Source organism: Vidua chalybeata, chromosome 6 (genome assembly GCF_026979565.1).
Source record: "Vidua chalybeata isolate OUT-0048 chromosome 6, bVidCha1 merged haplotype, whole genome shotgun sequence".
NCBI classification, from domain to species: domain Eukaryota; kingdom Metazoa; phylum Chordata; class Aves; order Passeriformes; family Viduidae; genus Vidua; species Vidua chalybeata.
The window spans coordinates 24,122,189-24,146,039 of NC_071535.1; the positions used below are offsets into that span (position 1 = coordinate 24,122,189).

A 23,851-nucleotide genomic window follows, 5' to 3' on the forward strand; every position below is an offset into this window, starting at 1 on the left:
ACAATTTTGGTTTTAGACTTGGTCTGCCATAAGGCAGACTTAAAATCCTGACAGAGAAGTTTGCCCTGGGAGCCCAGAAGCTGAACAGACCAGTGCAAGTATGGTACCTACTACTCTCTACTGCTCACTCCTATGCATGTTTTTGGCTTGCTTCCCTCTTTCACATATTCTGCTGAAGAAGTCTAGCTCTCACCTGTAGCTTGGGATCAGTAAAAACTCTGCAACTGCGTATATCCACACAGGTTGGTACATCCTTCCACACTGCTCCATCTCTGGCCAAAGCAACTCACCCCAAAGACAACAGTGGCCTTTACTCCCAAGTTCTGAATATGACAGTTATACAGACACAGAGCGACCTCCCTGGGAATCATGCCCCAGAAATACAAAAAAATGGACACCCAACTGACAGAAAAGGGCACCCTTCAAGTAGCCCATGTCCTAATCTGCAAAGCAATATACAGACTAGCCAAAAACAATGGTTTCTACCTGCAAATGGAGGAGTTAAGTGATAAAAACAAAATCATCCTGGATTTTGAAATGCTATATAAAGGCTTATAAACCGAAGCTATAGCCCTTCGTTATCTTTCCAGTAGATAAGATTAGGCTCAGGCTATGAAGATGGCCTTACTTGCATGATTTCTGGCTTCTTGTGGAATGTGTTTTGCTGACACTAATTCCCTTTAGAAACCAAGCTTTTGAAAATATATTAGATAAATAAAATGCATTGGACAAAAGCACTGCAAGCAGTTTAGCAGTAGAGTTCAGTGAATGGTTGCTTGGTGAGTGGTCTTATGAGTGGTCATAAGAACAAATTCACTTAATTTCATTTAGAATAAAATACCTCCCTTCCGTTCCCCTTCCTTCTCCTCCTTTCCTTCAGTTTTCCTCTTGGATAAACTTAATAAAAATCTAAATGGCATACTTGTTTTCAGGCATTTTCTGTCAATTCAAGGAAACAAATGACATAGAGAAGAGAGGCTGCTGTGATACTGGTCTTGCTCAGAAACTAGTCACTTGGATAGGATCATTTACTCAGGAGGCTGGAGCAAACTGGTTCAGCTCTATTATCTGCACAAGGGAACTGGACCCCAGCTGCTTCCCTCTCAAGCGAGTAACACTGTGCTAACACTGGGTGTTGGGCTTGTTCTCAGTTTCAAAATTTGAGGCTGCTTTGATTGAATAAAATACTTAAATATTCAGTGTTTTGAAGCCTGGTATCAAGGATATGACTTTTCAGTGCATGACCTATCTACCATGCTACACAACCATCACCCTCTTACTCCTGGCTGATTCAGCTAATTATTAATTACCCTTATTCCTCAATTCAGGTATTATTTTTGCCACCTCAAAAGCCTGCCTTTTTAACAATAATTTTTTATCTTCTCAGTAAAAATCACTGCCCATTGAATTTAATGGTCTGTAACAATTCTTTCATAAACCATCACAGTGATAAAGACCACATGTGGTTCCAGTGCACAGGCTGCCTCTTTCTTCTTAACCAAGTTCCCTCTGCATTTTTTGTATCAGAGTCTGGGTGTCTTTCTAAGTGGCATGCTGGAGTTCAGGCATGGTTTTGAACCTGATGCTGAGTACAATTCAGTGCCCTCTGTCAGACAAGTGGCTGGACTGACTGGAATTAATGGTCCTTCCTGGTCTTAAAACACACATCTCAGAGACTGATTTAGCAGCTTGATCAGTGAGCTCTAAACCATGGTAGACCACAGTGTTGAATCTAATCACTACAGGCACCGCTGCCAATTCCTGCCTGCCCAACACTGTTTGTAATGTCACTCCAAAAAGTATGTTCCATTAAATGTACAAGCTTTAAATTTGGCAAGGCAAACCATTCTGCCCCTGAAAAGCACTGTCACCAAACAAGCATTCCTATTAAATCCCTTTCAGCATCTTCTCAACCCAAAAGAGTAATTCTGTATATGATTAAACTTAGAAGCAAATACAGCCAGTTGGGCTCTTGACAGCAGACATATTTCAAAATAAACCTGGCTTACACAGGCCTTGGCTAAAATATTAAGCCTTTATCTGTGGTCCACAATAACTAATCTTGTCAAACTGTTTGCCCTCTACCTTCTGTTTGGAAGATTATGAGCTAGCTCACCATTACTATTCACCTTGTGCCATCACTAGCAGCAGGAAAAGTGAGCAGTAAACACAGTTGGTCTATTTTAACAGCATTTCACCCTTTCATTGATGTAGATTGCTACGCATTACAGGATAATACAAAATCAGGACTTTGCTTCTATGCTGCATTTAATGCCACCTTGTGAAAGGTATCAATCCTTTACTTTCAAATGCTTGCTCAAGACAGTATACACTGATTGCCAAAAATAAATGAGCTTCTGAGAAAGAAAAATAAACCCTGAAACAACTATGCTGTATTTCAGTACATCAAAATCTATGATATATCATAAAGACCAGTCTCTTATTATTGAATGGACCATTCACATCTGAGCATGTGGCTGATATTAGAGATAAAAAATGGTCAATAGCCGAAATAGAGGATATATTGGCATATTTAAAGTCAAATGATACACATCAGACTACTTAAACAAATCTCCAAATTTCCCTTATCACTCCAGCTTGAATCCAACAGTTTATATGGCAATTTAATGGAAAGTTTACTACTTATATTTGTGCCAGAAAAACCTTTTCTACACCTTCTTCCTTAACTTGAATTACTTTTAGCACTGACAAGAACTTTTTTCACACATTTGATGTCACAGCTGTTCTCTTTTCTTAGGAGAAATCTTGACATGGGAACCTACTTCTTACAGTGTACTCCTTACATTTCCATGAAGTTTGTGCCGATATGAATAGGCAAGGGTCTCCTGGATTTTCTTGCCAAATACCTCCTGGCAATCTGTGTCACCTGATTATGGCAAACTAGCAGTTTTACCTTATGGTAATATGTCTTCCCCACAGAAAGTATTCTGCCACAGTATTTATTCATTCAAAGAATGAATAATGAATAATTAATGAAATAGTAATTCCTGAAAACTCCTGATGAACACTAGTCCTGCCCCTTGGTAATGACTGGTATCACTAGAGCGCCATGAATCACAGGCAATCTTATTGTGTCTCTGAACTGTTCCTCACATTCTTGTGGGCAATACAGTCTCAGATCTGGTTCTTCATGTCTACAAACATAATAATAATAAAAAAGTATCCCACTTAATTGGAAACTAAAATTGCTGAATACAGAGCCTTTTTCTCTCAGCTTCTCAATTTGGGCTCTGAACTGTGTCTGGCAACAGCTCGCCAGTTTCCTTATACTATATTCAACAGAAATGTATTTCAGGAGTTGAAAAAAAGGACCTCCTTTATAGAGGATTTTGGTTTGTTCTAAATCCATCTTCAGGGAAATTTAAAAGCAATGTCAAAAATTGATTATCTAAAACAAACCATTTCAAATCTGCTCAAAATGAACAGTTAGAGTTTATTTACAGATCCGCAGAGAATGGCCTTTTTAAGAGACACTGTAAGTTGAAATTATCAGTCTGAAACCACCACATTACATCTTTCTGCATGTTAGACTTCTTGTTAAGTCAAGTCTGAACCTCTCAGTTGCCTATTCCAAGCAAGCCTCACCTCCTTCAGACACCTTCTGGTCAAGTCGTGTTTACAATGAGTTTGTACAATTGCAAATACTGATGTACTATGGTGCTGGTTTTGGCCGGGGTAGAGATAATTTTCTCTGGCTGGTATGGGCCTGTGTTCTGGATTTGTGCTGAACACAGGCTGATAACAGAGAGATGGTTTTGTTACTGCTGAGCAGAGCTTACACAGAGCCAAGGTCTTTTCTGCTTTTTGTACTGCCATGCTGGCAAAGAGGCTCGAGGCATGTGGAAGGCTGGGAGGAGACACAGCTGGGGTGGGTGATCCAAACTGAGCAAAGGGATATTCTAGACCACATGACATTGTGCTCAGTATAAAAGGGAGTAGGAAGGAGGCAGAAGGGGGGATATTCAGAGTGATGGAGTTGGTCTTCCCAAGTAGCTGTTCTGTGTGATGGGGCCCTGATCTCCTGGAGATAGATGAACACTTGCCTGCCATGGGAAGAAATGAATTAATTCCTTGGGGTTTTTTGTGCAGCTTGCATGTGCAGTTTTTGCTTTTCCTATGAACCTGTCTTTTTTTCTTGATTCCACAAATATTAAAAAAAAAAACATTGCAGACTTGATGGCTCTAAGCAGCTCTCAATCCTGTTCCACCTCCCTGAGGTGGTTCCACCTCCTGACCAAAATTAATCTGAAGCTCATGGAGAGAAAATCACTTCCTAGAAACCATCATCAAATCCCTCCACATTAAAAATAGGTTTTACATAGGTTTATTGTTTTTTATCACTGATGTGATATTGCCCAAGCTGGAATGATGCACACAGCACCTAGCGATCAAGTAGCAATGGAAACAGGTATGGATGTAAAAGGAAAGCATTTTACTAAGCTCTTGCTAGTGATAAGTCCTTCATAATGGGCTCAGACTGGCAGGTGAACTCTCTACCCCTCTGGTGGTGCCAGGACAACTCACACTTGTTCATACTTCTGTAAAGTATTTCCAGAAAAAAGGGCAGTCTTCCCTCAAAAACTAACAAAAAATCCACGGACAAAACATCCTCTCTTCCTCCTAATATTTCTCTTGGTGGCAATTCTACCTGGTGATGACATGAGTGGGACTGATTGTAGGAGAAAAGCCTTTTTATTTCTGTTGACTAAAGCATAAAAATTTGGCTTTACATAAAGAGTCACAAAATTCTCCAAAAGCATAGAGTAAAATCTACAAAATGTCTTTCGTGTTGAGTGCATCGCATAGATATCCCTTTTATCTGATGCGCATATGTTATATCCCTTAAATAATTTATGATTATTTTATCAAGGATTGAAATAGAAATGATAGAAATACATATATTATGAGGCACAAAGTAAATTGCTAAATAAAATAATTTTATTGTACACATTTCAATACCTGCACAATACACACTACCTGTAGCGTCTTTCATTCAAAGGCTGAATTCTGATACTTTCTATGGGCAAGAATTCCATGATCTGAAGCTAAAATGTGATCCTAAAGATTTATGCCTTTCAGCAGGTCAGTGTTTGGATCTGTATCCTAATGCTCACATCACAGCATAAATCTAGAACAGGAAAGTCAAGCAACTTGCCAATAAAACAACAGTGGCGATTACGGGGTTAAGGCTGTTAGCTCTCATAAATATAGTTGATACTGCCCTTCTACAAAACCTTGTTAAAAAAAAAAAGCCTTATGAAAAAATCTGACTAACAATTAATGGCTCAGTAATAGTTCAGAAACACAAACTGTAGTTTTTTTCTCAGGTAACTAGCCCCATGTATAGTAAAGGTATACTTAATTTTTAGTAGTGGAAAAATTCAAATGATTTCAAGTTTGCTTAAAATAAAATACTTTGTTGGCTTAGTCAGGTATTTCTTTATGTTGTTGTAAAGAACTGTCCCAGCAATTCTCTAAAAGGTTATACGTAATTCAGAAGCTTCAGAAAGTCTGGGTTTTCTTTTTGAGCTTCTGCATATACATTTACAGTATTCAATCTTTTGCATATGTTAAGAAACAGTATGAGTATTAACAGAAAGAACCGCAAATTTATTTTTATTCCTTCAGCCAAGCCACAAATAAATGACTCTTGCAAACAAACCAAATACTATTTAGTAACGGCAATGTAAATGCCATGGACTTATTTTATTTGGATATAAAATATTAAAGTAAATGAGTATTTGCTGTGACACTCTTTTTATCATCTTGGAAAAAAAAAAAGCAAGTCTGAGAAAAAGTTTTCTTGCTATTCTTCAAGGAGCACTCAATCTGCTGTTCAAAGTTATTTAATAATTTCTCATAGAATAGTTAACTATAAGCTTACAAATACTGTGTCAGCATGCTTCTTCCTATTGGGCAAACAACTTCAAAATCTAATTTGTTTGTGTTATTGGTCTTACTAAATATTAGTCTTTGCAAGTCTGGTTTACACCACTGAAGTTAACTATGCCAACATTCTGATTTTGTTCTGAAGTATTCCACAACAAGCTGATATTATACAATACAAGCCCAAGAGCTAGCTGATCCAGTTTACTGAGTGTATACTTAGTGTATTTTGCTACTGATAAATCAATAAAACCATGTTGTAATCTACAAACTTCCATCTCTCTGAAGCAGCTATAAGTAAACTGTAAATGAACACACAGGTCAAAAACTGGGATGCTGTGATTATGTTGACTCTGAAAACATTTGACTTTCATAGAATACATTTTAGTGTTTGAGAGAATGAAGTTTCAGCACTGCTTTTATTTTCGTGAAAGGCTGAGATGATAAATATTCAAATGACAATAAATATTTGTGTTTATATTGTAACTACCCATACTTTAACAAAACAATATCTGCACTGCAATCCACAATGTACAGAGGTTAAGTAAAAGTAAACCATAGCTACAAAAAGAAAATAAATACTTGACTTTGGCTGTATGTGCAGTTTTGCATTCTTCATCCATGTGAAACTCTCTGCAGCCAATGGATATCTTGGCTGTGCAAGGAATGCACAAAAGGCATGCCTGTCATTCCCTTTGATTGGGATTTTTTTTTGTCTTCATTCCATTAAGTGCACCCCTGAGCATAATACTGGCCTCACTACAATTTATGACACCCAAAATACCCGAGAGAAGGATATCCCATAATCTGCTCTGGCAATATCACACATTATAATTGTATGAGACTTTCAGTAGTGATACCACAACCTGCTTTATTAAGGGCACTCCCTTACTTTTAGTGTCTTGCTCCAGGCTGTCCAGAAGTCCTCAAGCTACCTTCTCTAAAACTAAGGCCACAAGTTTCTTTTAAGGTGATAAAGACAACAGCAGTGCTCCCAGCTCTCCTTTTCAGGACAAGCAAAAATAATACTTCCAGTTAGAGCATTCAGCCAAGCTAAGGAAAACCTGGTTTTAACCCACATCTGCCACTTCTCAGGGGAGCAGTACACACCAGGGTTGAAGACACTTCTACTACGCTTTTCTTTCTGAAGCTGTGAATTTCTACAGAAGAAACATATGAAATGCTATTAGACCTGAAGGTGTGATTCTGCGGGTGGTGATCAAGGGTGCCCATCTGGAAAATGGGAGATGGAAGTTCTGACACTGGTTTTGTATTTCTGTTCAAGAGGCACTGGATAAAACTGAGAAAAAGCCCTAAAGGTAAGTGTCAGAAACAGGTCTTGTTTCTCAGAGGTGAGTAGACTATTTGCTCCTCTCTGATCCAAGCAGCCTGCTCTATTTTCTGCTACATGGTACTGCTTCAAAGCAAGGAAGAGGGAGCATCCAGACCAGACCTGTGTGGCTAAAATGCCTCAGAGGTGCAGGATATCTGAATCTCCACAGATGGAGGAGAAAACTGAGATCCATTCTGTCACACCCTGGAGGAGAATCCCTGCTCCCGAACAACTACTTAGAAAACTAAGGGTGGGATGGGGGCAGATGCCAAGGACACTTTTGAAAAAAATGTCTGAGGTCACACGGCTCTGCATGGATCTCTGAAACCAGTGTGCCTCACTCTGTCTCAGCATGTGCTTCTCCATTTGGGTCTCCAGGGAAACCAGGCAGAAAAGATAAAAAGTCAATTGTTTTATACTTTTTTTTCAGTTAGAAGTTTTCTGCTTATGCTTGTCCAAGTCCTTCTATCCCAAGTGCTTATCCAAAGCGCTTCTTTGGGCAGAGAAGTTAACAGTCTTAATGGTACTGAGTTATTAGGCACTCCCTCCATCACAGCCTGCAAATTTTTAGCTGGACTGGAACATGAAGTGCCCAATTAAAAAACTGGTGTAGTTCAATAAAGCTAATATAATCCAATAAGGAAAATACATTTCATTTCAGCTTTCCAAAAGTTATATATTTCCTTTTGTACAGTATGAATAATATGTTAGCCTTACCAAGGGAAAAACGATCTGCCTAGTGATACAGAAATGTGTAATGACAGCAGTCCAGAGAATATGCCAATGATGACTGAATTTGTTCAGCTTACCTTAGACTTGAATACTAGTTCAATATTTTATTTCCTTCAGACCTAGAAAATTTATTTCTGTCTATATGTTGAATTTATCTGAGGCTGCACATAACCTCATTGGCTCACTCAATTTTTTTTATTACAACAAACAGGTATCTCTACAAGACTGTTTAATTCATCATTTCACCATGCATATTAGTGCAGACTGAGGGGAATTTTTCTGAGAGGAATCACTGGTGTTACTGCAGAATTCCAAGTATTTAAAAAAATTCTGACCCTGCTATGTACTGCTTTCAGCTAAATCAAGCATGACTTTTTCACACATTTCAATTAGTCTTATTTCCTCACTGACTAAAGCAGACTACTCCAGCCTACTGCCCCTAAATCTGGTACATTCACACAGCCTCTAATTGCTGTTCTATGGTAATAATTTCGTATGTGATATGAGTGATGGTTACTAGATTTTGTGTTTTGAACTTTCTCATGTTCCTATTCGTGTCTGGCATGCCAAAAAAATTTGCATCAGCTCTGCAGAATTCTTCAGAGTGTGTGGTAGTTTTGCGTGTCTGGGAATCTTCCATCTGGCTAGTGTGGGTTTCCTAAACACCATAAAACCCTGCCTGTGGAGATTGTGTATCTCTTATGGGCCCCATGGAGCTTATAATCTGCTTTTAATCAGTGTATGAGGCAGCCAACACATCAGTCCTCATCAAGGAGTTTTTTCCATTTTGAATCCCATTTAATAAGTTTTGATCCAATTCTGAAAACCAGAACCTTTGCTAATTTGAATTGGTATCTTAAATTGCTACAAAAGTCGTCTTCCTTTGCTTCCCATTTCCTTCTTTACAAACTCTGATATCCATTGACTTCTGTGGATTGCTACAGCAAGTATAAGATTCTTAGCACCTTGCTCTCACTCAATTGTCTTTTGAACATACCAGCATCTGTTTGTCAGCAATCTACAGGTCATACCCTTAACTGGGACAAATGAATGCAACTTAGTGCGACACAGCAAAATCAATTTGCTGTAACTAAGAAACTAGCTCTGTATCTACATTCTTAAACAAGACATCAGGATTTACTTTACATTTCAAAACGCCAGCACCAGTTAAATTATTCCCCATATGATATTAAAAGATTACCAACTATTCCAACTCAGCAGAATTTCACAGCAGCAGTCAGCTCAGTAATTATCATTAAAAGGAAAATAATTTTTGAAATGTGCTAAATTATTTACTGACACAAATCAGTGAAACTACCAGTATCTATGAAATTGTACTCCTAGCCTCCAGTATTTAACATTTTGATCTGACATGCACCAAAGTACAATTTTGTAAGTAAAATAACCAACAAAAACAGTGGTTTAGTTTGAATAGAAAAGTCTCAACATCTAAATATAACATCTTAATAAAGTAAGAAATCAAATCATATTTATTGTTTTGAAAGAAGAAAACAAAAGAAATATCTCTCTCAAATTTAAAATAAAGCCAGCTGAGTTCTCTAAGACTTGGTGGTTCCTCCAAAACAAACAGCTTTAAGTCCCAGTGAATGTACAACTTGTTTCTTTTGTGAAGCGCTTCTGCCTGCAATTTCTAATTAACTAGCTCCATTCTTTCCTACAACAAGTAGCTCAACGCATACAAGCTACAATGTATACTTCAGCTAAATATATGTAGGTATGATTTTAAAAGGAGATAACTAGTTAACAACATTTGCATGTTGCAAAGAGGCTCAATTAGTATAATAATTCTGAAATCTTGCTTTTAGTCTGTTCCCTGCATAGCTGCCCCTACTGAATACAATCTGCACACTAAATATATGTTTGCAGTTAAAAATCTCCAGAGACTTTAGACCCATACATAAAGATACTTATTTAATTCTTTTCTGAGACACTGACCTGTATCCTCATTTAAAAATGAACACCACATCTTTATGTTATTAAATCTTTGTTTTGATCTATTAGTATTCACCGAAGTGCCATTTTATACAACCCCACACTGAATAGGCAAGGCTGGAGGTAACCATCTGCAGCTTTAGAGTCAGCGTTTGAATTGATGAAAAGAGCTTTGTGTTTTCATTGCCAAGTTTGATTCTTCCAGTCATTACACATTCCCCTCAGATCGCATCAATGAAGTGATCTCCCTTACACCCATGTGTTAAATTCTCTTCTCCTCATGGTTTCCTTTGCCAGCTATACTCCAGAAAGACTACTGGGTCTCAGGCACATTCTTCTCACAGCTGTGTTAAAAAAGAGCATCAGAGCTTCTTCCCAAAATCCATATGTGTATCTGGTCAGTCCCCTGTCGGAGGGTCACCTCACATTGTGGTGTGATTATTCAAATATTCATCCTTGTTCTTCAACTGCACTGCTCTGATCATTCTGGGAAAGATTAGACCCTCCAGCCAGCACTGAAGAACGTGTTGGACATTGATGTGAAATACACACAGCTCCCGGACTCAGAAGGCAGATTAGTTTTACTTGCAGAAGAGGGGGACACTAACTACTTAATAAATGCTTACTTCTTATTTCTTTACATTTTTTTATATTCTTTTCATCCATGACAACTGTTGGTAACAACTGTTTGTTTTTGTTGTTTCATAGATCAACTTACATCAGCATCAGCTAAGAAAATTAATGAACAAGTACAAAAGCAGAGAAAGCATTTTCAAAAAGACTGGAGGGAAGTTCAGGACTAAATAAATAAAGGGTGTGTTCCAATTACAATGAAATTTAGGTGGTCAAAAAAAAAAATCAGACCTTAAGGGGTAAGCAAATGTTATTAAGGGTAGAATTTAATTCAGAAGACCACTTTGTTTTCTTATGTATTTAATCAACTGAAATTTTTTATCCAAAGCTGTAATTCTCCTGACTTCCTCTAAAGAAAGAACAAGAAAATTGAAAAGGTCTCTAATAAAGAGTTAAAAACAAATGAAGCAATGACTTCTGGTTTACATCACTTTTATATTAGCTTCATTCATAGTCAGAACTACCTTGACAAAGGATACAAGCAGGATCCTTCTCACATTTACGCTTATTTTCATACCTGTATATTTTAGTACTGCACTGTTACTTAGTGGATTTGTGTTTATTTTTAGAGGATTACATAGAAATTCTACCCACTCACCCTCCTCTGTCACTTCACACAGCTACACGACTATGCAAGTGTAGCTGTGCTCACATGCAGAGTTGTGCTTTACTGAGTTAGAATCATTAAATTATGAGAAAAAAATAGAACCCCCAATAGACAAATTGCATTAAAATTCACTCCAGCTGCAAAGCTGTTGCAGAAAAATAGAACATTTCCTGGAAAAACATCAAAAGTGGCCTCAACCTTTACTGATAATTGGCTAATATTGATTTGGTATTACATTATAACCTGCTCTGATCTCACTGACATCAGCAGCCACTCCACAATCCCAGAGGCTCCAGCCGGAAGGACATTTTTAAAATGCCTTGCTTCCTCTGCTGGCAGAGGTATTAATTAATTCACAGGCTCTCCCAGCCACCTTCTCCAGGTCAGCCCCATTTCCCTGCTGGGACTGCACCAGCTGGCTCTTGGCTTCTCAGGCAGGACAAACTTGCAGGGGGCCTGTGGTACTGTACCAACACTCCTGGTGAATTCTGTGCTCCTGTCCTAATTCTTTGTAACCACAAAATAGAACACATTAATTAAATCTAGAATCCAGTCATAGCCATTGCAGAGCATTGATTAAAAATATTACTGTGCAGATCATAATAGTCCATTGAATAAATACGTATTGTTATGCGTGTACATACATGTACTTATTTACATAGACCACAGTTAAAATGTGTACTTGCTTTATAAAGTATAAATAACACTCTCTTAAAAGTCTAAGTGTATCTTGATAGTGTTTCAAAATCAAAAGAGATTCAAGCAAATGCAGCTAAATCTGTGTGGCCACCCTCTGAGCGTCAATGTTTCTTGTTTTACACCAGCACCCCTGTTAGGATGGTGAATCATCTTCACAGGCAAGAGCAGCCAGTCTCAATTTATATCTCACACTGCAGCTAGCCAACGTGAGATGTTCACCCTACTTCAGTATAAACAGATGTTTGCTACGTCCAAATTCACTATAAGTAGATACCAAAACATCCTCTCCTGGTTCACAGCTGCTGTTTTGTGTGAGATAGGATCAAGAAATTTTTTAGATGCTCTTTGTCCTGATGGAAAGCACAGGACCACTATTCTGCCTTGGGTCTCACGTCTAGAAAGTAACAACTACTGGTGGGTACACAAATGGTTGACATGATGGAAATGCTGTGGAGAATTACAACTCTCTTTAAAGCTCTGCATATCATGCTGAATGCAAACACTGAAGTTTTTAAGAATATTAAAAAATTCTTTAGTGTTGCTAGAGAACAGATTAGCAAAGGCAGTGTAAAAGTAGTAAACTACATTTTATGAAGATACAAAATACATCTTTTCTCAACATTCTTAATTACAATGATGTTCTTTCTTAATGAAGGTCATAATTATTTCACTCTTCTGATTTTTAACCTTTTTTTGCTACTTTACCAAATAATATTGAGAAACTACTTTATACAGCTGAAAAAAATTACTTCCTTCACATGATAGAATTCAATTTTAGTTGAGCATTTAAAAAAGTCAAGAAAACAGGTTATTTTTTAACAGTCTTTAGTCTATGAATTTTAGTGACATATTTTAAACTACATTAAGCATCCTCTTAAGGCAGTGTTAATAATTAATACTACTGTAATTGATACCAAAAAGCCTTTCTGTTGACAGGTTTGTAAATTGTCAGTTTTTTTTTGAAATGTAGAACATCCTACATCTTCTAAATAAAATGCTAAGCTAACAAATGAGTTCCTGCCTAATTGCCAAACACTGATTTGTATGAAGCATTTGAGGTTACAAAGAAATTGGGAATTCTCAGCCCCGTTTCCCTGCTGATGAGTACGAACTGTCTGTGTAGCTCTCCCAGAGGTGTCAGAGGAATCTCTATAGTGTCACACAAGGGTTCTTAGCTCAAAGTAAACACACTTTCCACAAACTCAGCTGCTTAATCTGTTTGCAGGTTGAATTATAAGATGGGGGTGGATGACTCCGGGTGCTGGGAAGACGCGCAGAGCATTTCCACGGTTTCGTGGTAAAAAGGGCATGCTATTGTCATCAAAAGACTTCAACCAATTGTTTAATTTTGCTATAGGCTCAGTCGTCTGATCTTAACAATAATGAAAACTAACCTGACCAAAATTTTCCCAAGTAGTTGAGTATGTTAAATTACGTAAATTCTTTACATTATAGTGGTGCATCACCACTACTTTAATTCAGTTTGTGGCTGCACTTCTACTTTAGCCACCCTGGGTACATGGAATTGAACAAGATTGTTTCACTTCAGGGGAAAAAAAAAAAAACAGTGAAATCTCAACCCCTGCTTAAGCAGCTATATTATTAAACATTTATAAAGAAAACTAGATGCAACAACTCAAAACAGTGTACAGAAAAGTTTTATCAATATTCTCTTTACCATAACTTTATTTTTTTAATAGGTTTATTTTTATCAACCTCTCGAAGTTTCAAATATTCTTTCAGAATAAAGACTTGAATGATTATCAAACAACCACTGGAGGGTTTAAAGAGATGACTAAAAAGAAGCACTTTCATATATAGATACATTAATTATATTTTATGTAGTCACAAATAAATTAAAAATATAGGCATATAACTATTTTTAAATAGAATAACTCAGTATGTGTTTTTTTTTTTTAACAAGAAAAGCTTTTTTTAGGTCCTTGCAATATATTATAAGCCAATTTCTGGCTACTCTGTCAATGCTGTAGACATTAAAGCTGAAGGCATATATGGACAGATAGGACAGTTCTCATCAGTTTAGCATTGGCCACCTTGGAAGGGTGAGAGTTTTGCAGTTGATGAATGTAATGCAGAGATGAGAAGTGCCAGACTGTCAAGAGGCACTGCTAATAACAAACATGACAATAAGTACTTCGCTAGAGATGAACTTCAGGTTTTGGGAGTTCAGTAACATTTTAACAGGGAAACTCATGATGGGAAAGAGAATACAATCTCTGTTCACTGACTCAGAGACTTCCTGTGGCTCTCAGCGAGATTTTGAAGCCACCCCTAAACAACCCCATAAGCATTTACCGTGGCATGAAACCTGTCAGTTGTGTAACAGACCAAAAATGAGAACCATAATATTCTACCATGCAATTATAAAGGCAAATACTCTGTTACCATAGGATTGCCACAGAGTAAAAGAACAGTGAAAACCATTCATAGAAGATGGAAAGACCTTCTCTGTGCCTTGCACGTGTAGGAAGCAATTTCCTTAACAGTCATGAGAGGTACCCTGACTTTCCTAATAGCACAAAACTGTTAAAATGATCAGCTTCACTCTGAGTAGGAAATGAGCTGACAAAAGGTTTTAAAGGACCTTTTCTGAGTACTGCCACACTTTCAGTTATAGACAAAGTACCAGAAAATGCTTCCCGTGGATTACAACTGCAATTTTTGTTGGAAGGCAAGTGACTTACTTTTGAACTTTTTCATTGGCCTCCTGCGAAGCTTCCAGGGCTTTCTGGAGTTTCAGCTCAGTGTCCTTTTGCTCCAATCGAGTTTGCTGCAGCTGAGCTGCCAGCTCTTCAATCTGGCCATAGGTTAGGGTCACAACATTCTCCCTTCCCTGCAGTCCACCTTCAGAAGTACTGAAAGTGCAGTTAGGTTGGTTCCTCAGACTCATTCCTTCAGACAAAGACTTGTATAACCTAGGAAAACCAAATCATACATGTTATTAAGTTTCAGTCTAAGGCTGAGCTGCAAGAATTAATTAATACTTTAAACATTGTCATATATATGGACTCACATGCAATAGTAGCAAAACAAGTCATACTTCAGAAGTGACTTCAGAAGAGAAGAAGTGTTCAGAAGAGAACAAAAAGAACAAACCTTTTCTGCAATGTTCTTCTAGAAGTATGTAACAACCATCAAAATTTGAAAAAAAAATTCAGCAAAAACTCAAGAGGAAGTATTTTTCAGCTGTAGCATCTTGTTCATCACCTCTGAGCTGCAGCAAAAAGTTTTTATTGTGATTTACATGAAATTGAATTATTCACTATAAGTTACCGATGTGTTAATAACTTGTGGTACACAAGACTATCTTTTAGCAAGCAGAAACACCAGCTACAGGGGATTTATTTGCAAAAGAAGATTTTTCAACAAAATGAAAGGAATAAAAACACTACAGTTCAATAATTAAAATCAGTAAATCAGCAGGAGTACTTAGAAATATGATTTGCACATGCTAATCAATTCCAAAGGTCTCCACTCAGTTTTATCCAGGATTTTGAGGTAAGTTAATAGAGATTCCAAATCGAAGAGCACACACCAAACACTCTTTCAATGCACAAACCAGAATATAGTACTAAATGCTTTGTATTTGTGTGCCAGAAAGTTCTGGACAAATCAAACATTATTTCAGTGTGGATTTCTAGTAGCCGTACACACTGATCAAAGTATTCAAGACAGTCTACATAACACTTGCTGGTATGCAATAGCATATTTTCTTTCTTTGCAGCTTATTAAGGTGTTTGCATGGAAAACACTTGTCTGTTCCGACAGCCCATGAAGGAAAACCATAAATAAACTAAAATATAATACACATGGACAAACAAAATGTGGATGAACTAAGAGAAATAGAGAAGCTAAAAGGTCAGTGTTGACATATCATTGTGCATACTACCTGTGATTATCTGAAAAAAATGTGAAAAATCTTCTCGATTAAATGAAGACATATTGAAAATATAAATATTTATAAATAGACATTAAAATTCCTAGAATGGACTAATTAAAAAAAAAATTACTCAGTTGTACATAAAATTTACTGACTGAAGTTCCACTACAGTTGAGCATTGATCACCATGGAAAAATACAAAGGTATGCAAATAATGTCGAAAGCAGGTTACTGAAATACCACTGCTGCCCACTTCTTAAACACCTGGCACAAGATTAAAAGAAAAAAAAGACAGATGAGAAGCTAAACTGTTCAGTGAGTGAATATATGGATCCCTGATTTAAAAAAAAAAGCAACAAAAACTAGAGGATAGGCTAAATATTCCACCTTGTTCACACCAGCTCAAGTTTTTTCCCAGAATATAGGAAAAATAAAGGTATTTATTTAGATCCTAAAATACTGGCTCTCTGTGGCTACAACTGGGCTCCATTTCAAAGACTGACTATGAAAAACACAACTATACTATTACAATTGCAATATACTACTACATGTCTTAACTCATAATGATTGCATCTGAGTGACCAATAGATTCTAATGTATACACTTTGTAACCAGTGTGATTCCCCCAGATAAAGGCATCGTGATTGATAGTTCTTTTAACAATTTTTTTTTCAAAAGCATGCAATTTCCAGACTTCCATCAATATGTGTTTTGGTAAAATTCTGAAAATTTACTAATTTGAAATTCCTTCATTCACCTGAAGATTATTTCTTCATGCTGAAAAAAGAACCAAAACCAAAACCAAAAAAAAAAAAATACCCAACAAAAAACCCACCAAAAACCAAAAAAAAAACCCAAAAAAACAAAAAAAAAAAAAAAAAAAGAAAAAGGGAGTTCTAGGCCTGAAGAATGGGTCACCAAAGTATTCAAATAGTTCCTAGATTTCAGTAATTCACATATTCTTCTTAGTAAGCCTTTTGCTTTACTATGACAACACTGCCTCTTTCCTGCTCCAGCTTGGGTCTGAGAGCTTCAAGGGCCCACCTTAACTGTGTCTAGGCAGAAGAAAAAGTGACATGAGTTGATATCACTTGTCCAGCTCCTTTAGAGAGCAAGAGGTTTCCTCAGTCCCCAAAGTCAGAGTAGCTTCAACCCTGCAAAGAAATATCACCAGTTGTAACTGCTCCCAGAGGGACTTGATTTTGGCTAAAAATCAACTCTGTGAAGTGCTGCTCCTAAAACACTTCTCACCTTGCCAGGCATACTTTTGCTGCTAGGCGGGAAATGATTTTTCACTTGAAGCAATTACTGAACAACATACCAAAACCTTCCACCTAAAGGAACAAAAAAAAAAACCCAGCAAAAAACCAAACATTCCCTACCCGTTCCCTCCCTCTGCCTCCACCCCAGTGATAAACATATCCAATGTTCCCAAAGGCATGTAGCTCTGACCTTGGTTTTCACCACAAATGTTTCTCACAGGTCCTGGAGACCTCTCAGACCTCAGCCTGCACTCAGGATGGCTTTGAAAAGCGTCCCCTCATGCCGCAGAGTGCACTCAAGGGCCAGGCAGCATCGATACCTTGAAAATACTACCTCAAAGGTGCTCTTAGGAAATACTGTAATAAGATGGTATCAAAAAAAGCCCATAAGCCCTAAAAGGACTTTGAAATTTTATTGTGAAGTGGAGGATATTAAATAGTCAAGTTTGCATTACATGTGAGTCAGGAGCCTGACAGCTGGTAGACTGGTAACTAGATGACATTGCCCTACCATAGACAAATATTTTACTAGTCTTCCTTTGCCTGCATTTACACAAGGTAAGAAGACTGTGTTTTCTTCTCAGTACGACAAACCATCTTTCACTAATTTATCTGAAGGCAGCAGCTGAAGGCAGACTCTGGCACGCAGGCCATGGACCATGTTACAAAAGGAATGCTCGTTGCACATAGCGCAGAGTACGCTCTTTGCACTGTCACAGTCCATCACGGACTCTCTCTTGTCGCTCTCTTGTGTGATGTACCCACGCATTCCTAGTTTAGAACTTAGGCAACCTCAACCACTTGTTGAACAGAGGCCACCGTTGATTTTCTTCTCTGTGGTGGTTGGGCATACAACTTCAGGATTTCACAGGAAATCCTATGTTTCTGTGTCGACAGATTGGTGCTGATCATGCATGTCCATACTGTCCAGACTCAATTACATGTGAGTATGGAAAAACAGTAAGCAGCACCTTGACATTCAGCCTTCTCTCCTGAAATGATCTAGAGAAATCTGCAACCTGTACCAGGGTCCTAAGAAGCCTGGACACTAGATGATTCAAACATAGGTTCATTAGCTACAGTGACAGCTTGAATTGACTACTATCCATCCTAGAATTTCTATGTTTGAACAAATATCAATTAAAGACAACTAGCAAACACATTTTTCCTCCTTGGGCCTCAGTCTTCTTATCTTTAAATAAGAGCAATCATAATGCTATGTGTGCAAAGTGCTCTGAGCTTCACTAATGTCAAGAGACTCATCACTGTTGAAAGAGCTAAGTTTGATGCAGCACAATCAGAATTTAGGACAAAACTAAATCCAGATGGTCTTCTAGTGATGCCAAACAGCAAACATATTCTTTTCAGCTTCATTTTTACTGAAATGTGGTCCAGGACCACTACAGTGGTCCAGGACTACTGAAGTACCCCTACCATTTCCCTGTGATTTGCCTGGGAGAGGGAGTAAGGACATGGAGTTAATCATCTGAGCCTTTCTTGAAGCTGAAGATACGCTCTCAAACAAGACATAATTGGAAACCATGCCTCCATTACAAACTTTTCATTTAGGGAGTTGCACAGTAATCAAATGTCTTCTGTTCACTTTATGCAGGCCCTGGGCAAATTGCTCAGATAGCACAGCCTCATGTGAGTGATATGCACACGACATTCAGCACCACCTATCATTCCTCACATTCACCATGCCATCAAACAGTCTAGGACCTCCAAAAAATAGTTTCTGGATTAACAGTGTTTGGTTGAAACAGGGCAAAACATACATGAGACTGATCAGTAGAAGGAAGTGTTTTTGAGGTGTTTGCAGTTACAGTGCTATTCCCTTCAGCTAGAGCATAGACCTGTGGTAATTGGGAATGGGGCTGCAGCTGAGCCTCATCCCCAGTGGGTACAGCTGTGAGAAGCAGGTGAGCAGCACTGACAGCAGTGAGCCATGGAGTGCCCAGGCACTGACCAATCACAAAGGGAACAGAGGGCACACAGGGGCAGTGCATGAACATGAGGGATATAAAAGGTTGGGCTGAAGAACAAGAATGGCAGATGCTTGAAGCCTTCTGATGTGATAAGGTGTTACTCTGAATGAGCAAATGCTTAAAGCCTTCTGAAATTGTATGGTGATGCTCAGTGTACTGCAGTTGTCCCAACTGTGCCATATGCTGTGACACAGACCCACAGCTAAGGAGCTAGCTTGTAGCTAAGAAATTCATCTGAATTCCCTGGGTACCTGATGCACCTGGGGCTGGGGTCTCTGCTATTTCTAGTTGATTAGCGACTGGAAGCTTGCAACTTAGCTATTTTCTCACACAGAGATATAGTGCACATGAGTTCACAGAAGAGACGATTGTAGATTTTATGCTTTAATCCTGAATATTACTTGCTATATGTTCACATTAATTACATATCTTCAGGACTCCACAATGTATCTGTGCTAATTGCAAAATACAGATTCACAGGCTCTCAAATTTTTTCCATGAATTAGAGGACTGCAATACAGTAAACTATCGCACATACTCTTTGTAGTTTTCCCAAATTATGTTTTTCCTAGAACCAAGCTCTCCAGAAAATGTTCCTGTCATGTTTTGACAGGGAATTGGTTGTATTAGCATATTCTAGCCTAAGCATTCACCAGGTGCACCATGAAGGCTTGCTTCTAATTAAGTAAAATTAACCCAAATAAAAAAAAAAATTGTAAGGTGTTTACTTTATCCCACTAGATGCTACAAGTAAGAATTTTGCTATCTTGTATCTGTTCTTTATTGTCAATTCATATGCTTTGGCCATTCTTAAATATTTGCCAATGGCTTTAGTTAACAAAATAATTTTAACTTAGTATTTGTAATATTGTAGTTATTCCCTACAGTAATAGATTATTTAGGTAACTCTGCAAATAGAGAGGGAACCTTATCTATTAATCGAAGACAGAGCTGGCACGAAGAGTGACCTCAGTATGTGAATATAATGGACACCTAAGATGATGCCAGCGACTCCATGTTTTCCTGTGTATCACAACCTCCTGTCTGTTCTCCCTGGGAACTGCAAGTATTTAGCAGAAGCAGAGCACAGCAGCCCCTGGCTCAGCTGTGGGCAGCAGGCAAAGAGGAGGGGCACAGCCAGCTCACAGACAAGAGGCATGGCCACCTTCCCCGTGCCCAGGCTGAACTGGCAGCACCTGTGCCTCTCTGCTGCTTGCTGGAGGCTGCTGGGTTGACATGGATCACTGAAGGGGTGTGTATGTGGGTGGTGTGGAGCCAGCAGCTCTGGCCTGGGGCCAGCAGGGAAACTGCCGATGTCAGGGATTTGCAGAAACACAAGCTTGGTGGAAAAGACACAGAGGATCTTGTCCTAAAGGTCATAGTGATTTATTTTTTATACTGAGACTATGTTTTCAACAACATTTCTGACAACAATTTAAAGAACAGTGCACCATTTTCCTCAAATCTAAACTGAATTAAGAAAGCAGTAGTTCTTGGAGGTGCACTAAAATAACAACCACTGGCATACCAACAAAAACTGGCAGAAAACAATGTACTACTTTGTAATTTAAAACACTATGTGTTACTTTTTGTCTTTTTCTGATGATCCTTGCCAAGAGCTTCATCCTGAACGCTGTCACTCACAAGAAAACCAGGACATAAAGGAACATCAAGCCTTCTCACCAGGCATTTCAGGATCAGCTCCTACAGTCCCACATACCCACCAACTCAGTCTAGACCTTCAGCAACCCCTTCAGTTCCCACAGGCTTGACAGTACTGCTAGCATGAACATTTACTCTCCAAAATGCCAACTACGGAAATCTTCCCTGATGACAAAGAATGGGGGCACTCAAGAGTCAGACATTTCTGCCAGAAGCCTTAATTGATGATGCCTGTCACCATAGTTTGAATTTAGATTTGCCTGCAGAGCTAATAAAATCTAATAGAGATTTCTTTGTTAGAAATTATGCATGAAGTTAAGGATAATATGGCTTGGGCCTTTAGTTTCCTTTGCAGCTTCTCACCGGTAAAGATAATGGCATCTGACTTCCATTTTACATGAGTGACCTACACACAGACAATTTTATTTCAAATGAATAAAATCCTTTGGCAAAAAGTAGGAGTATTAGTGAATCAACTCATATCAGATAAATTGCAACAATCCAGATGAAATAAATAGGACTCCTGACCCTGAAAATTGAAACAGTCAATGAAGTGTCCACTCAATGCAAAGGGGCATACCATTTATAAATCTATACAAAAGAAATCTGATGGCACTGATACATATCATAATGCAGGCATCAGAATCACCTGAAAACAAGCTCAATGTAATCACTATGCGCTGTTGACTTTTATTTTTGTCTCCAGGGAATAGTGTTTACTTTGCTCTAAAATTTATATGAGTCATTTTGTTATGTGCCTTTTTTTAATTAGTTGGAAAGAAATAGCCATTTGAGAAAGAGAGCGGAAATCAATTCTGATTTGATGCCGATAGCTACTGTGCGATGTAAACTGTGTGTTCTTTCTAATTAAATGTAAACACGTGCAGTTCTAAAGTCCAGCAGTGATGACAACTACTAGAAAGGATTGCCTAAGACCTGGTCAACTGATCCTTGTGAACCTTTTGTTCGTACCGTAGGCGAACTTGTGCAATCTGTCTCAGGTGAATGCCAGTTGTAACTGACTTTATTTTAGGTCATCTTCAGAGAAAAGACTTGACAAGAATGTGGAGAGCTCTGTAATACCTGCAGTTACCCATTAACTATGTCCTTCTGATAGCTAATCAATAGCATTGCATGGAGCCAAACACACTGGACTGAACTGCCCCTCTTCCAAAAGCCAAGTCTTGGTAAATATTTAATGGCAGTAAAGGTGTTTTGACTCTTATCAATCTGATATGTTAAAGAACTCTTGAAAGAAACTTTATCTTGCTTCTACCTGCATAAATAATTTGTTCAGTTACAATTTTAGTCTTATGCAAAAGCACCAAATTTAATGATCTAATGCTTTTAAATCAAGGCTTTGGACAGAGAAAATGTAGTTGCAATCCACATGTCACAATATAAAGAAAACCCAAAGTTTATTTCCTTGATAAAATGCCAACTAGAAATATACATCAAGGAACCTAGCCCTTTATACTGTAGTAGTAAATACTGTGCCAAACTCGCTCAAAACCTGTTATACAAGTGCACATTTGAGATTTTCTTACAAGGCTTCAGTTTCTGAAAAATTCTTAGCTCTTATTCACATCAAGATGACGTAGGATTTTTAGCTTCTTTCCACCAGGGGAAAAAAAACAAACTCTAAAAGAGTTATACTAGGATCCAGAGACCTTTTGTACCTATACATTGAATATTCCCATCTTCAAGTGGGTATATTCTTGTGGTGAGTTTTATTAAGTATGTTTCCATTTTCTATTTTTTTCTGTACAAAGCTGCCTGTCTAGATCCCTAACAAAGAAACTTTTGTCCTGATCCTTTCACATCATGCAGATATCCCTCAGCTAGAGCCAGGTAGGATCCAAACACCATAGCCCATACTTAGATGGGCTTATTCCATGCCTCTGTGCTAATGTCAGAGAATGGAGGAATCCTCTGACTCCCACAGCACTGTCTTCCAGCCTCTTCTGTATGATCCAACTTCAATATGAGCCTAAGTATTTTGAAGAAACCGATTCAGCAATGGATCCAAACTTTTTCTTGGAAAATAATCTGGGAATAAAACATTGATAGTGTTTCAGTTTCCAAAATGTGAATCACCATAAATGTTTTCCCAGAAGTATAAGCATTACTTTTTCCCCAGTGTTTACATGGCCTCCTTTGTGCTCTTGATGCCATTCAAGAGTCTTCAAAAATAAAGACCACAGGAATAATTCCCAAACACTGGCACAGATAAAGTGAACAGCCTGAAGTTTTCTAATCACTAGTAATTGCCTCTGGTGAAAACACTATTAATTAAAATCATAAAGGCATATAAATTAATCAAGCAGTGAAGCACATGGCACCATTTAGGAATGATCAGTTGAGGAAAGCCTGTTACTAAAAACCTTAGAAAATATCTTGCACTTAATACAATGTTATCTTTATAAATCAGACATCATCGTGAATTTTATGGCTGTCCTGATTTGCTATTGTGATTGCTTGGCTTAACTCCTCCACTGAATCAGAAAAGCAAGAGACAAAACTGTCTTGGACCCTAAGCTGGAAGACAGCCCTGCCTTCCAGCATGGCCAGGGACATCCAGCTGAGGAAGAGTCTCTCCAGGAGAAGGCAATTAGAAGAATATGTTTCAAAGCTGGAATAATTGAATACATATGGTATTTCAGAGAGGGATGATCTCATGGATGAGCTGAGTAGCCCTAAAGCTAGAAAAAGTAGCCCTAAAGCTCAGTGTGAATAACCTGAGAAGGGGAATCACATGGGGTTCTGCTCCTTGTCTCTACTTTCTTGCTGAATGATTCAGTGGGCTAAAAAAAAAAAATATTTGAATGAATTAAAAAAAAAGAAGAAAATGTAACTTTTAAAATTTGAGGATCCTTCCTTTCCTGTCCCAAGAAAATAAACCAGAGTATTTGAACAATTTTGTCTGATCTTACTCAAAGGTGCTACTGAAAAATATTATGCAACTCTGATGAAAAGCAAACATGGTGTACTGCACTCCAGCCCATGCCCAGCTTTGGTCACCAGAGTGCCAGTAAGTGAGGTGCTGATGAACTCTAGGTGAGCGTGCCCAGCACATTTTCACCACTTTCTTGGTACTGTACACAGCAACATGAACTACTCTGCAATGGCTGGTGACTCACTAGGAGGACTGCATGTGCTGCAGTCTGAAATCTG

General features: G+C 38.2%; 1 protein-coding gene across 1 annotated transcript in view; it reads right to left on the bottom strand.

Moving 5' to 3' along the window:
• MIPOL1 (mirror-image polydactyly 1) overlaps positions 1-23,851 on the bottom strand; it is a 181,710-nt gene that overhangs the window by 4,572 nt on the left and 153,287 nt on the right. The window contains exon 14 of the mRNA XM_053946718.1: positions 14,570-14,800. Within this exon, the coding sequence (XP_053802693.1) occupies positions 14,570-14,800 (231 nt within the window). The remainder of the gene's footprint in view (positions 1-14,569; positions 14,801-23,851) is intronic.